Source organism: Papaver somniferum, unplaced genomic scaffold, assembly GCF_003573695.1.
Source record: "Papaver somniferum cultivar HN1 unplaced genomic scaffold, ASM357369v1 unplaced-scaffold_80, whole genome shotgun sequence".
Classification (NCBI taxonomy): Eukaryota; Viridiplantae; Streptophyta; class Magnoliopsida; order Ranunculales; family Papaveraceae; genus Papaver; species Papaver somniferum.
In genome coordinates this window covers 565594-579277 of record NW_020650971.1, presented here as the reverse complement: position 1 = coordinate 579277, position 13684 = coordinate 565594, and the positions used below count along the sequence as shown (strand labels likewise).

Genomic DNA, 13684 nt, shown 5'->3' with positions numbered 1-13684 from the left:
GCAGTTCAATCTGATTTACAGGGAGTAGTTGTGGTCATGGTTGATTCTTTTTGAATAAATGGAAACTGTATTTATTTTTTCTTTATTTTGGAGCATAGAAAGAAATAGTAATAGTAGGTGTTGGATATTAAGAAAAAAGTAACAGTGGGTGTTGTATTCCCTGGAAAATGAAACTTACAACCACTCTCTAGATTTTTAGCTATTCGATCTCTTCTCATTTCTTACTTATTAAGAATCATAAATACAATAAACCCGTAAAATAAAAATCGCCACCACCAAACAGCTGCAGTTAGAGACTTTTTTGTGTATATCCAACTAATGCTTGAGATGAGATTAAGCTATATTGATAATGACATGCATGTTTTGATCACAAAACCTCCTCCCTAGACAGAAATTGAGATCCATTATAGTATGATACTTCATTTGATATTCTATCACTATCTTGCCGTACAAATTTTATAAAATCATATCTGTAACTCAGTTTTATTTTTTCAAAGACGATATAGATCTGATTAATTCATTCGAAAAGATAGGACTCATCTACTCCCACTACATTAAATGAGCTCCCATCCCCACTCTATTCAATCGCTTCACATGGAGAGTTAAATAAGACACCTATACACAAAAAAGTTAGCTAGGGCATTCTTCTTCATTGCCATGCACCCTTGTAAATAACTACCCACCATGTGGACTGCTGAGAGATTAAGTGAAAAAACTTATTTGAACCACCATGAAAACTTTAGGTTGTAATCAGTAACCAGTTAATTGTAAGGGCTACTACACTGTCATTACCCAAAATCAGACTAGATTAAGTGAAAAATCTAGCACAAAAGAAGAAGTTGTATTATGTTTCGTTTGCTATTAGTCAGTGTAGTCGCACTAACAAAGGCCATACACTCTGGACCACAGTTTCTTGACAATAAATATAAAAACCTAACAGTTTCTTGTTACTGCTTGGTGATTTAATATGAGACTGTGACTACTCTGGTTTGAAAATTGATTATTTTTCACTACCAAAAGTATGAATAGGTACTGTACTACACTTGTAACGAACAAGAGTCGCGTTGATTTATTTTGTTTTTACTTTTTTGCAATGAAATGTTTCACGTATGATGATATATTGTGCTTTCGATGTTTCATGTGATTGATATTGTTATGGATTTAATTCCTGGGGTTTTATTTATTTTAGAGAACTCCATAGTCCATAGAAGAAGTATGGTGACGACGAGTTTGAAATCAAGGTGCTGGTATGGCATCATAATCAAAAAACAACATCCAAGGAAATGATTAAAACAATTAAAAATCTAGGTTATTATCAGTAACAAGAAGATTCGTAGGTAATAGAAGACGTTATTAGTTCTTATTAATTTTGGGGACGTTCTGATTGTACTTAAGGTGATCTGTTTACTTAAGAAAATCATGCTCCTGGAGAGTTAAACTCTAGTTTATTTGAATAAAACGTCCAACACCACCACGACTATCACAATGTACATCCCTAAATGACACGATGATGCTAATCTGGTTGCGATCAACGAGGTCTATGAGACTCTGAGGTTTCAACCTTTACAACGTAAAAATTGTACTTTTCCGCGTAGAATTTGATGGCACGTAATTAAATTGAGTCGCTTGTTAATTTACCCATCGTGGACGTGAACTTTACCTAGAACTAAATTGACCAAGCTTTTCTATACGAAGTAAACTCTGAGTCTTCTTCTTTTTTCACCTTTTTTTTTTGCGAAAGGGAAATCAGCAAGTCATAATCACACAAGTGGGGCTTCATCAGTCAACGGAAATTAGCACGAGTACTTAGTAGTGACCATCATTATCGAAACAGATTAAGAAGCTAATTAGAGGAATTAAAGAGATTGTCTGACACCCATTACGTAGTAAATGATGCGTACAATTGGAGTGGATGATGGATGATTCATGAGATCGATTTTGATCGTTCATTGGTTGGGCATTTGTGACACCATTCATTAATTAAAATTAAATGGAGATTTGAAATGCAAATAAATGTGACTAGCTTTTAATTTAATTTTCTTTATATGCCTCATACGAGATCTATGATTCTATAAACTATTTCGACTTTATAAATTAGGGAGAAAATATCTTGCACCCATATTGTGTGGCTAATAAATTTCTTTGAGAAAAGTTATTGCAGAATGGAAATAATATTTTGAAAAAAAAAAAAAAAAAATTCATAAATAAATTGTGCAGAGCTTTAAGAGCTGAAGCTGTGTGCTAGACAGAAAAGCTCCTTTAATATTTCTAACAACCCCAACAGTACACGAACATGACACAAACACACTTGCAAATTCGGTGTAATATTGTATGTGACTGTACAAATTAGGACATGCTTAGCTTGCATTCTTCTGGAGAGATTTAGAGAAACCAAAACCTAACCATTATTGTTATGGTTCCCTAGCTAACTCCCAAGAAATCCCTTATATATACCCACCATTTACATAGTTTTCATTCACTCACTCATTCATTTGCTGCTGAAAGATATTCCTGTCTCTCTGAAGAAAGAGAGATAGTGAGAGTGAGAGATAGAACGCGTTTCAAGAAACAAAAGAGACAGTGTGAGTGAATTCGTATTCAGAGCCATGGATAGAATTAATTCAAAATCATGCATCACTTTGCTCTTGTTGGTAACATTCTTAGCGGTCACAATTTCACCTCAACAAGTTAACGCCGCTAGAGCATTTTTCGTTTTCGGTGATTCACTTGTCGATAACGGGAACAACAATTATCTTCTAACAAGTGCTCGTGCCGATTCACCTCCCTATGGTATTGATTACCCAACTGGTCGGCCAACCGGACGTTTCTCTAATGGCCTTAACATGCCAGATCTTATCAGTTGCGTTTTCTTACATTATTCTTTTTTCTTCAATTTCTAAGAACTTGACATTTTGCTATCTTTATGCATAACTAATTATAAACGATTTCATAACTTTCTCTCTTCTTTTTCTTATAATTTACAGGCGAGCGCCTTGGTGCTGAATCTACATTACCATATTTAAGCCCGCAGTTGGAAGGAGAAGCTCTACTTGTTGGTGCCAATTTTGCTTCAGCTGGGGTTGGAATCCTCAACGATACCGGAGTTCAATTTGTAAGTCAATTTTAGTCTCAATTAAGCACTTTAGTCGAATTTGCTTACTTCTGAAATGCTTGTATAGAGTAATTAGGATAAAAAAGGCTTAAAAAATTCACAGAGGTTACATAAATTTCGTTCCAAAATTGTTTCTGTGGTTGAATGTTCATTCATAACTGTGTTAGATGTCTTTCTTAAAAAAAATTCAAAACTGTGGTGCTGGTAGATTTTGAGAGTATAACTGATTGTTGCTGAATTTTGTAAATGCAGATAAACATAATCCTAATGACAAGACAATTGCAGTACTTTGAGCAATATCAAGAAAGAGTAAGCGCATTAATTGGAGAAGATGAAACTCGGCAACTAGTAAACTCAGCTCTTGTACTCATGACCCTTGGTGGAAATGATTTCGTTAACAATTACTTTTTAGTTCCATTCTCAGCGAGATCTAGACAATTCTCTCTCGAAGATTACGTTCCTTTCCTCATTGTGGAATACAGGAAAATTCTATCTGTAAGTTTATTTATTTTATCCTCCTTTTTCCCCCCTCATTTAGAGTGAATTACATTTCAAGTTTATACATGCCATGAACAAAGGTATATGCATGAGGGAGGAAATTTAAGAATGGAGGTAGTTAATGGAAATGGACATGGCTAGGGGTGGTTGATAATTGTCAGTCAAAAAGTCTGGGTTTTCTTTTATTTCTTCAAAAAAAAATTCATTAAAGTCTTCTTCTGATTTCGAACCTTCCACCATTAATTTTACAACTGTTACACCCACCATACTCAACTACATGTTACCTTTGGTTATGGCTTTTAGCTTCAAAGGTTTTATAAGAGAAAAAGAAACAGAAAATGAAATGAACTCCCCAATTTGGTAAAGGAATGATGTCAATTTTGATAATTAGCTAGGTTAGACCTCGGAAATTAGGTCAACATCTAAAATGTAGGTGGATCTTAGAAGGTAGCAGTGCATTTTCGATCTCATTTTAGTTTCCAAAGAATAGAAATTAACTGATAATTATTTAATTTTTTGAACTTAATGTAATATGAATGCAGAGGCTGTATAATTTGGGAGCAAGACGGGTACTTGTGACAGGAACTGGTCCATTGGGTTGTGTTCCAGCAGAGATAGGACAAAGACAACCTGCAACCGGACAATGTGACCCACAACTACAGAAGGCATCAGGGTTATTCAATCCTGCCTTAGAGCAGATGTTGAATGAACTCAACAGTGAAGCTGGTGATCACGTCTTTATTAGTGCCAATGCTTTCGAAATGCATAACGATTTCATCAGTAATCCACAAGCTTATGGTAGGCACGTTAAAATGTTAATTATTATTCAATTCAGTGTTCAGGTTTTCCATATGTTTGAATAGAGTCTCCTCTTAGAGGCCTAACAAGCTAGGGCTGCTATTCAAGCAAACAGATGGGTGCAAAATAAATACAGCGAACGGTATGTCTGTATTATGTTAGTACCATAGGGCCATCATCAATTGCCATAAATTTGTGGGACATAGTTTTGTCCTTGGTGCGTCCACATGAGTCTACGTAGAGTCCTTCAACATTTTTTTTGTGCTTGGTGTGTCGACATGAGTAAAGGTAGAGTCTTTAACATTTTCTGATGGTCTTGAAGTAACAAACTACCTCTTATTGTTCTTGTGTAGGGTTTGTTACCTCCAAGATTGCTTGTTGTGGACAAGGGCCGTATAATGGAATAGGGCTTTGCACAGCCGCATCAAACCTTTGCCCTGACAGAGATGTATATGCCTTTTGGGATGCTTTCCATCCAAGTGAGCGCGCAAACAGACTCATTGTTGACAGGTTCATGCTTGGAGATGAGAAATACATGAAGCCAATGAATCTCAGTACTATTTTGGCTTTGGATTCAAGGGTCTAATTTATCGAAATTTCGTCAAAAAACGCAGCAGACGAAACACATCTGTTCATCTATTCATCTCGGAATTACCCTTTAATCATATTTATTATTTATTATTCATCTAATTGTCTGTCAGCAGCAAATGCAGTAATTGATATATGGTGGTTTTGATAAGAATTTAGAGTGTTAAATGGCAGAGGTTTACACGGATGTTTATTCTGTATTGATCTTTGTAGGGTGTTTTTGATAAATATATATATATGCAAGGTTATATTTGAAATTGCTCTTTGATTAATTTATCTTTTTCTGGAAAAATAGAAAATAAGAAGACGGAAAAATGGAGAAAATCCTTTATCAAACTTTTCGACAAATGTGGCAGTGAGCATCAAATTTTTTAGACGTGACATATTAATGCGCCAGTGAGCAATATAAGTTCGCCAGTGAACATGATAAATGCACTGCAAGTCTGCAACTCAAAGGCATGACAATTAATGCATGAATTTGATTGTAACCATATATTTTTACTGAGAGTTCCAAACCAATATGCACCCATAAATAATAAATTTAATTTGATATCAATTTTTCTTATACTTGGAGATTCAAATCCGTGGATCGTAAAATTATAGACCAATATGCACATCGTGTAAGTTTCAAAGGAAAAAAAAAACACCGAATAATCCGGTATTTCCATATATATACTACCACACAAATTTTTGAGACATTAGAAAAAACTAAAAACAAATAAGAAAAATTAAGGAACAAACAATTGCATAATGGTCTAAACAAGCAAGGGGTAGATACAACTTCATCCTAAGTACTTCATTGGAAGATACTACATGCCATTGGAGAGAGTCTCCGCATACATTACAATTAGGAAAGTATACAACAATAAATGGCTGTCAATATAGTAGTCGTACCATTACAAGTTAATCAGTTATTTAGCTCTTTAAATAATTCAAACGTAACCTAGTTCGTTGATCTATTTAAGTCAAGATTATATTTCAGTAGTACAGTACAGCTTTTGATTCAAAAACAAGCCAGGATCACCATCGATTTTGATTCCGAGTTCAAGTTCGAACAACGTTCAAGTCATACTAGTTCTTTTATTGGTGCATACTCCACAGTCCACACTAAACACCTATGTCCTATTTGTCTATTTAATTTTATTAATCTTAGAAATTCATGATTAGAAGAAATATAATAATTTTAGAAAAAATCATTATCACTTACAAAGTAACAATCCTCAATTGAGTATCACTTTAGATATTTTTGTGCCACCAGATGAGGCAACATGCCGATCTTGACACAACTCTCAGACAGTCCATAGACGGCATAAGTTTCCCTGCATTGTTCTTAAATCTTGTCCATTGTGCCACCATTACCAAGATTCAAGACCCTAATTACTGGCAGTACGTGTGCGTAGTCATTTGATGCGTTGTACTCGATTGTGAAAGAATTTTATTGTAGCATCACTTAGTGTTTGGCATATAATTATTTGTACGTCTCGTCTTTATCATTCTAATTTTATCGGACGTCTCCGAAGGGACCTTTGGTAAATAAATACTTATGTATGCAATTTCATCAAATAGCGTATAACTATGCCAAACAAGAAGTAAATGAGCTGGTGCTGAACATGGCGGACGCACTCTAACTCAAAAGGCATGACAATTAATCCATGAAGAGTTAAATGGCCTAATGGTAGTTTTGACTTTTCTTCTTGTTTGAGTAATAATATTAGTTTCATTTCTAAAGCACAAAGCCCCACTTATTACAATTTTAACTAACAGAAGAAGAAATGGTAGACAGTTATGAAATTTCCGAATTGCTCTGCAAGATTTCGAGACATTTGAGAAGAATAAAAACAATAAAGAACAATTTGTTGTTAGGATCTTCACGGATCGCCAGACCTTACTTTTGGGCCCGACCACATAACATCGATATTGTTCTCACTTGACCACCTGTTGCAGCAGGTGTGGGGTTTTAATCTAAAAGGCCTCGGTGATATGTAAGGAGATGCCCAGGCTTATTAGGCACCACAATACTTCCTCTTATTCCACGTGGGACTATCCTAGCTATACATATGTGGTTTACATCGCGCCACATACTCCAACAATCTCCACCTTGGCGAGATTAAACCACCTCACCAATCCAATCATACTCCACCATATGATCACCTTCCGTATATGCTACCCATCGAACATGATTATTGACACTACGCGCCCTGGAACCGTACTCCACCTTGAGTTAATGGGAAGGCTAGCACTAACTCCATCTTGAGCACAACCTTGCCCACCACAGAACCCTGCTCCACCTGAGTTAATGGGGTGCGGCATTAACTCCACCTTGAGCGCCAGCTCTACCTTGGGCCTTGCCTGCTCCACCTTGAGTCTGACTCCACCTGCGCCGTACCGGGTGACATCCACAACCACTTCTCCGTTCGGAAAGTAGCCCCAACCATAGGCTCTGATACCAGTTGTTAAGATCTTCACGGATCGCCAGACCCTACTTATGGGCACGACCACATAACACCGATATTTTCCCACTTGACCACCTGTTGCAGCAGGTGTGGGGTTTTAATCTAAAAGGCCTTGGTGATATGTAAGGAGATGCCCATGCTTATTAGGCACCACAATACTTCCTCTTATTCCACGTGGGACTAACCTAGCTATACATATGTGGTTTACATCGCGCCACATACTCCAACAGAGAGAACTCAATGTAAGTTGAGGCTGAGAAATTTAGAAGCATTGGAAGCAAGAAAATGGCAACTGAGATCTAAACAAAATAATTTTAGACGGGGAGATTCCAATACAATGTACTTTCATAGTATTGCAAGTGCAAGGAAAAAGCGAAATATTATCGCCAAACTGCAAGTAGGAGGTGTAGACTGTTTTAATCAACACCTCATTAAGGAAGAACTTAGAAGTTTTTACGCTAATCTATTTACACAGGGGGATGAAGTGAACTCGAATATGGATAGTTTGCACTTTGCAAAAATTACAGAGGTGGACAGATTGTGGCTTGAGCGTGACTTCACGGAAGAAGAAGTTTTGGAGGTGATAAAAAAATGGGGAGTAATAAGTCTCCGGGTCCAGACGGTTTCACTGCTGAATTCTTTAAGAGTTGTTGGAACACGTTAAAAGAAGATTTCATGGGTGTGGTCAAAGACTTTCACAGGTTTGGATCAATAGACTGGAGTTTTAATTGTTCTTTCATCACTCTTATTCCTAAGAAAGAGGACTCATGTACTCCGAGAGATTTTAGACCCTTAAGTCTTATTGGTATGGTGTATAAGATCTTATCTAAGCTTCTTGAAATTCGTCTGAAGAAGGTGATGTCGCTTCTAATTTCTGACTTCCAGGGGGTTTTCATTCATGGTAAACAAATTATTGATGGTGTTCTTATTGCTAATGAGTGTGTAGATATATAGAAGATTGAAGGCTAAGAAGCCTGGCATTCTTTGAAGATTGACATGGAGAAAGCTTTTGATAATGTTAATTGGAAAGCTTTATTTACCATTCTACAGAAGCACGATTTTGGTGACAAATGGATCTCATGGATTAAATGGTGCTTTACTTCTACTCATCTTTCTCTTCTTGTGAATGGAGGCTCTACAGAAAAATTTAAACCACGAATGGGTTTAAGGCAGGGTGATTCATTGTCCCCGTATTTGTTTTTTTTTTTTGTGGTTGAAATACTATCTAAGATAATAAATGATGCGGTGGATAGAGGGCAACTCTCTGGTTTCCAAGTTGTGGATCACGGTTCTATTATTTCTCATCTTCAATTTGCGGATGACACCTTGATTTTTCTTGATGCTTCGGTGGATGAAGTTAGACGTCTTTTGATCATTTTGGCTGTGTTCGAAACTATTACTGGTTTGAAGCTGAACTTACAAAAGAGTACCATGATTAGTATGGGCGTCTATGGGATAATTGATGTTCTTGCTAGAGAGATTGGTTGTAAGACAGAAAAGCTTCCATTCACTTATCTTAGAATGCCAATTGGAGCTCACTGGAGTTCTACTTCAGTTTGGGACCATGTCTTGATTAGAATGGAACAAAAGCTGGCGTCGTGGAAGAAAAGGCAACTTAATAAAGCAGGTAGATTAATCCTCATTAAGAGTTATCTTGCGAGCTTACCAATTTATTACCTCTCTCTTATTCATCTTCCGGTGAGTGTGGAAAAAAGAATGATAAGGATTATACGTAATTTTCTATGGGGTGCGGTGGAAGGTAGAAGGAAATTGGTTTGGGTTTCATGGAAGAAACTTTGTGTTCCAAAGGTGAACGGGGATCTAGGAGTGAAAAACCCGGGGAAAATAAATCATTCACTTCTATTTAAGTGGATTTGGAGATTTTCGAAGTCAAAAAACAGTCTTTGGAGAAAGATAGTAAATGAGAAATTCACTTACAATAGCGAATTACTTGTTCCTGATGTGGATAATAAACCACAATGTAGAAGTCTGTGGAAGAATGTCACCAATATGGTTCCCACAGTTCAGAGTTTGGCGAGATTCACGGTTGGGAATGGTAAAGGCATACGCTTTTGGAAGGATCATTGGCTAGACAGGGGAAGATTGCAAGACTTGTTTCCAATAGTTTTCCAGGTGGTCAAGATGAAGGATGCAACAATTTTTGATATGATATCAAATAGAGAGTGGGTTTGTGAATTCAAGAGGCCATTAAATTTGAATGAGCAATTAAAATGGGACTTATTGCGACGTGATCTTAATCAAGTTCCTAGCCTTGTAGAGGTGGATGACGATATGGTGATAATGGACAATTTCAGTGTTTCAAGATGTTATGAAAGGCTTACAGGCGACCTGGAAGAATCCGGATTCGATTAGTTTCTTTGGAAAAGTAATATTCCCAACAAGGTGAGTTTTATTCTTTGGGCTACTTTCCATGATTCGCTCCCAACCAGAGATATGATGCGCCATAGGGAAGTAGACATTGATAGTGAGCAGTATGTCTTGTGTGACGAGGAGAGAGAATCTGCAAACCACATGTTCATTCACTTTAAGTACTCTACTGAGATTTGGAGTTATTTCATTAAATCTTTTAATATAGCTTGGTCAATGCCAAGAACTTTGCTTCAGTTGTTCGAAGCATGGTCTACTAATGTGTTACAAGGAAGAGGTAAGGATGTTTGGCAAATCTTGCATTATGCGATATGTTGGATTCTTTAGAAGGAAAGGAACGGAAGGGTTTTTGGAGGTCGTCACAAAGATGCGCAAGAAAGTATCGAGTTGGTTAAGCAATTGGTAGTCTTATGGTCTTGTGATAACGATACTTTTAAGTACGTTGAGCCTAGCTTAATTTGGAGCAATTGGAACACCCTAATATGTATGCAGTCTTCTCTGTACTGATCTTGGTTTAATCCTTGGTTTTTATCTTTTTTCTTTTAATATAACCTTCTCTTCCAGAGAAAAAAAACAAAACCTGGTGCCAAGAGTTCGCTAAGATTTCTATCTAGATAAATAAATAAAAACTCAATCCACTAGTAAAAATAATTCAAATTAGCAGTTGAATTGGTTGATCTTATAATAAGGTATGGACGCATGAACGATGGTTGGATATGGCTAAACTTGTGCAAAAAACTCTCGCCTAGCTACTCCCTCCGTTTCAAAATAATAGGCTTGTTTGTGCATAAATTTATGACAAGTAAGCCTATTATTTTGAAACAGAGGGAACATTACTTTTTCCTTATGGGTCATCACCCATTTTTGGGCTGAGGATGATAAAAAATGAGCACCCAACTGCAAACTAAACCATTCCTTTTCCCTTAAGAGCTTATGATCCAAAGCCTTCAAAAGACAAGAATATGCAAAATCTACCAGTCAAAACATGCATAGACAAAATGCGTTTTTGGATGTTAGAAAGTTGTGCACTATAAGCAGTTAACTATTTGAATGAATTTCATTTCATTTTTATTCAATTTACTTAGTGTTTCTGATGATGATGATGAGAACAAGAAATGTAAACGTAAAATCTAATTGCTTTTCAATTTTCTCTCAGTAAAAAACACAAACACATCATGGGCGAAAATCTACCCCTCACAAACATACATTCCACTGTATTAAGAAAATAAATCCACGGTTTCATATATTTCATTAGCTCAATTTAGGTTTCAGTAACCAATGAAATATTACCACAAGGAATAATCCTTCATGTGCAATTAAAATCAAGCATCTCCCAAAATTTCCATTGAAGAAATCTAGACCTATTGAAGAAATAGGTCTAAACCTGTACTCAACCTAGCCTTATTGAAGAAATCTTCCGAAATTTCTTCCACAAGGGATCCACCTTCCGTCTTCCCAGCTCTTCTAGCATTTTTGATATGGGCAAGGCAGAGTGGATTACAATCCTAGATTGAGTAATTTACGTGTAAACATGTGAATTGTAGGTATTTTTTGTGTCATAACTAACAACTTACACTTCAATCAAAAACTTTAGGTCGGATTTGATTTTTCTTTCGGCTGGTAGCATCACTCATTGTTCAGCATGTAATTCTTAGTACTTGTTATCTTTGTCATTCTAATTATATCCGGTGTCAGCAATAGGAATTTTGGTAAATAGCTAGGCCTTTGAGTTTCATAAAACAACATACTATTATTTTTGCTTGCAACGAAAAGAAATCAATTGGTGCAGCACATGGTAAACGCATTCCAACTAAGAAAATCATGATTATTAATGCATGGAAGTGGTGTTAACCATTCTTCATAAAAAAACCAATATCCACACCTAAATAATAGTTTCAACTACTCCTCTAGCTTGGGTAATTGCGTAATAATACTAGTCAAATTTTTAAACCACATTAGACACACTTATTACTATCTTAACTAATAAGAATAAAATATTATAAAATTTGGCTACACAAGCTTTTGAGATATTTGAGAAAACTAAAAACTACCACAAAAATTTGGTTAAAGGAGAGCTTGATGCGAGTAGGAAACCGGACAGACATTACAATAGTTTCTTCAGATCGGTGGCAGATACGGTTCGATGAAAGTAGTCTTATTAGGATGGTCCTCACCCAAAGATTCCAATTAATCCCTTCTTGTATCACGTGCTAGAGGGAATAATGGTTTATATCAAGATAAATTGTTCAAAGTTGATATCAGCTCTGTCAAACAATTTAAATATAAGTTAATTTATTAATAATCACTACAAAATATATAAATTATGTATGTGTTCATTCAGATCAAAAAATAAAAATTCACGGTTGGTTTAAAATGAAGTCTACTTTCTTAAATTTACAAATGAAATCAAGCTACATTTTAAATTACTTCCTGAAAGAGCCCTAAACTTTCTCTCACTGGGTATAACCAATCAAGCTATGCTAAGACTAAGAGGCCAAGCATTATATATGGTAGCTGTTTTTGCTTGGCTATAGCTAGATTATAGCAAAATTTAACTACTAAGGGGCACTGTTTTGTCAAAGTCTGGTGAAATCCCTTCGTTTGGCTAGTGAATGGTACAGATTTGTTCAATGTTTCTAAACCCATATCTAAAAGTAACGGAAAAAAATAGGGAAAAAAACGAAAACTCACTATTTGTTTTCAACTATGCCGACGAAAAATCACCAAGCACAACGCCTCTACCATAGTGAGTACAATGTCTCTCTGTTTTTGTTTGTTATATGTAACCTATAGCCGAGAAAAATGGCCAACCATAATGCTTGTCCTATGCGAATCGCTATAATTTGTCCATATACGAGAAATACATTTCAACAACTAGATTCCAAAGTTTAGAGCATCTCCAACGGGAGGATGTGATGTTTCGGTTTTAACGGATTGGGTTATTTTTCTTAAAAATCCATCTCCGACGGGAACTTAAAGAGAGGATGTGAAGCTTATGTGGCAAGGCAGGCGGTTGGATTTACATCCTCTAACCCATTCTCTAGTTTCAGAGGATTTTTTTTGAGGATTTAAACAATCCAAAAAGTATTTAGTTACCTAGTATTTAGGAAAAATAATATTTTGTATGTATCAATATATGACAACAGTAATGTTGCTTCTTTCACATTGTCACATGGTTGGAGATCATTATTTTAAACTTCCTAAAACTAAGGAAAGTTTCAACGAAAATGCACAAATTCACCCGTCCGCATATAAAGGACACGGATGTCTCATTAGAAATGGTCTTAGAATTCCTCACTTACCACCCAAGTATGTTGCAGAACGTGCTTGATGTTTCTGAACCATAGTTGAATCACCATTTATTCGAAATTTAGGCATATGAAATGTCATGCCGCGTTGTGTTATGCCGGAAATTTTAGGCTAAACACTACTTTTCAATATACCTATGTAACAAAACTGTGTCGTAAACGTGCTGGCTCGACACAACATTACCTAGATCTGTGACACAACAAAACACTGCACAATACCATCAGCACGTAACTTCATGGGCCGGTCCGTGCTGGGCTGACACCTTTTACAACGGATATCCTGTAACTGTGGGGCTATGTGCTCACTTGAGGCAACCGTGCCAAATTCCCAACCTATTTTATTCTCTCTTGACAGAGAGTCGTTAGACGACAGAAGTGACCAGTGCCACTTGATTCCATGAACTGGACATAATAATTGTCATCATACAACAAAGTACAAACACGACATAGAAAATTCGTAAAAGTTAAGTACAACTTTCCAATCCACAGCGTCAAGAATTCAACTTCAACGCAACCATCAAAAAACAAACACAAACCAC

General features: G+C 36.3%; 1 protein-coding gene across 1 annotated transcript; it reads left to right on the top strand.

Moving 5' to 3' along the window:
* The first annotated feature begins 2463 nt into the window (after nucleotides 1-2463).
* Nucleotides 2464-5253, top strand: LOC113345053 (GDSL esterase/lipase At4g28780-like). Its single transcript, XM_026588916.1, has 5 exons — nucleotides 2464-2859; nucleotides 2985-3112; nucleotides 3365-3607; nucleotides 4153-4408; nucleotides 4762-5253. Exons 1-5 carry the CDS (start codon nucleotides 2607-2609, stop codon nucleotides 4992-4994), a joined length of 1113 nt encoding a protein of 370 aa, XP_026444701.1. The 5' UTR covers nucleotides 2464-2606; the 3' UTR covers nucleotides 4995-5253.
* The last annotated feature ends 8431 nt before the right edge of the window (nucleotides 5254-13684 follow it).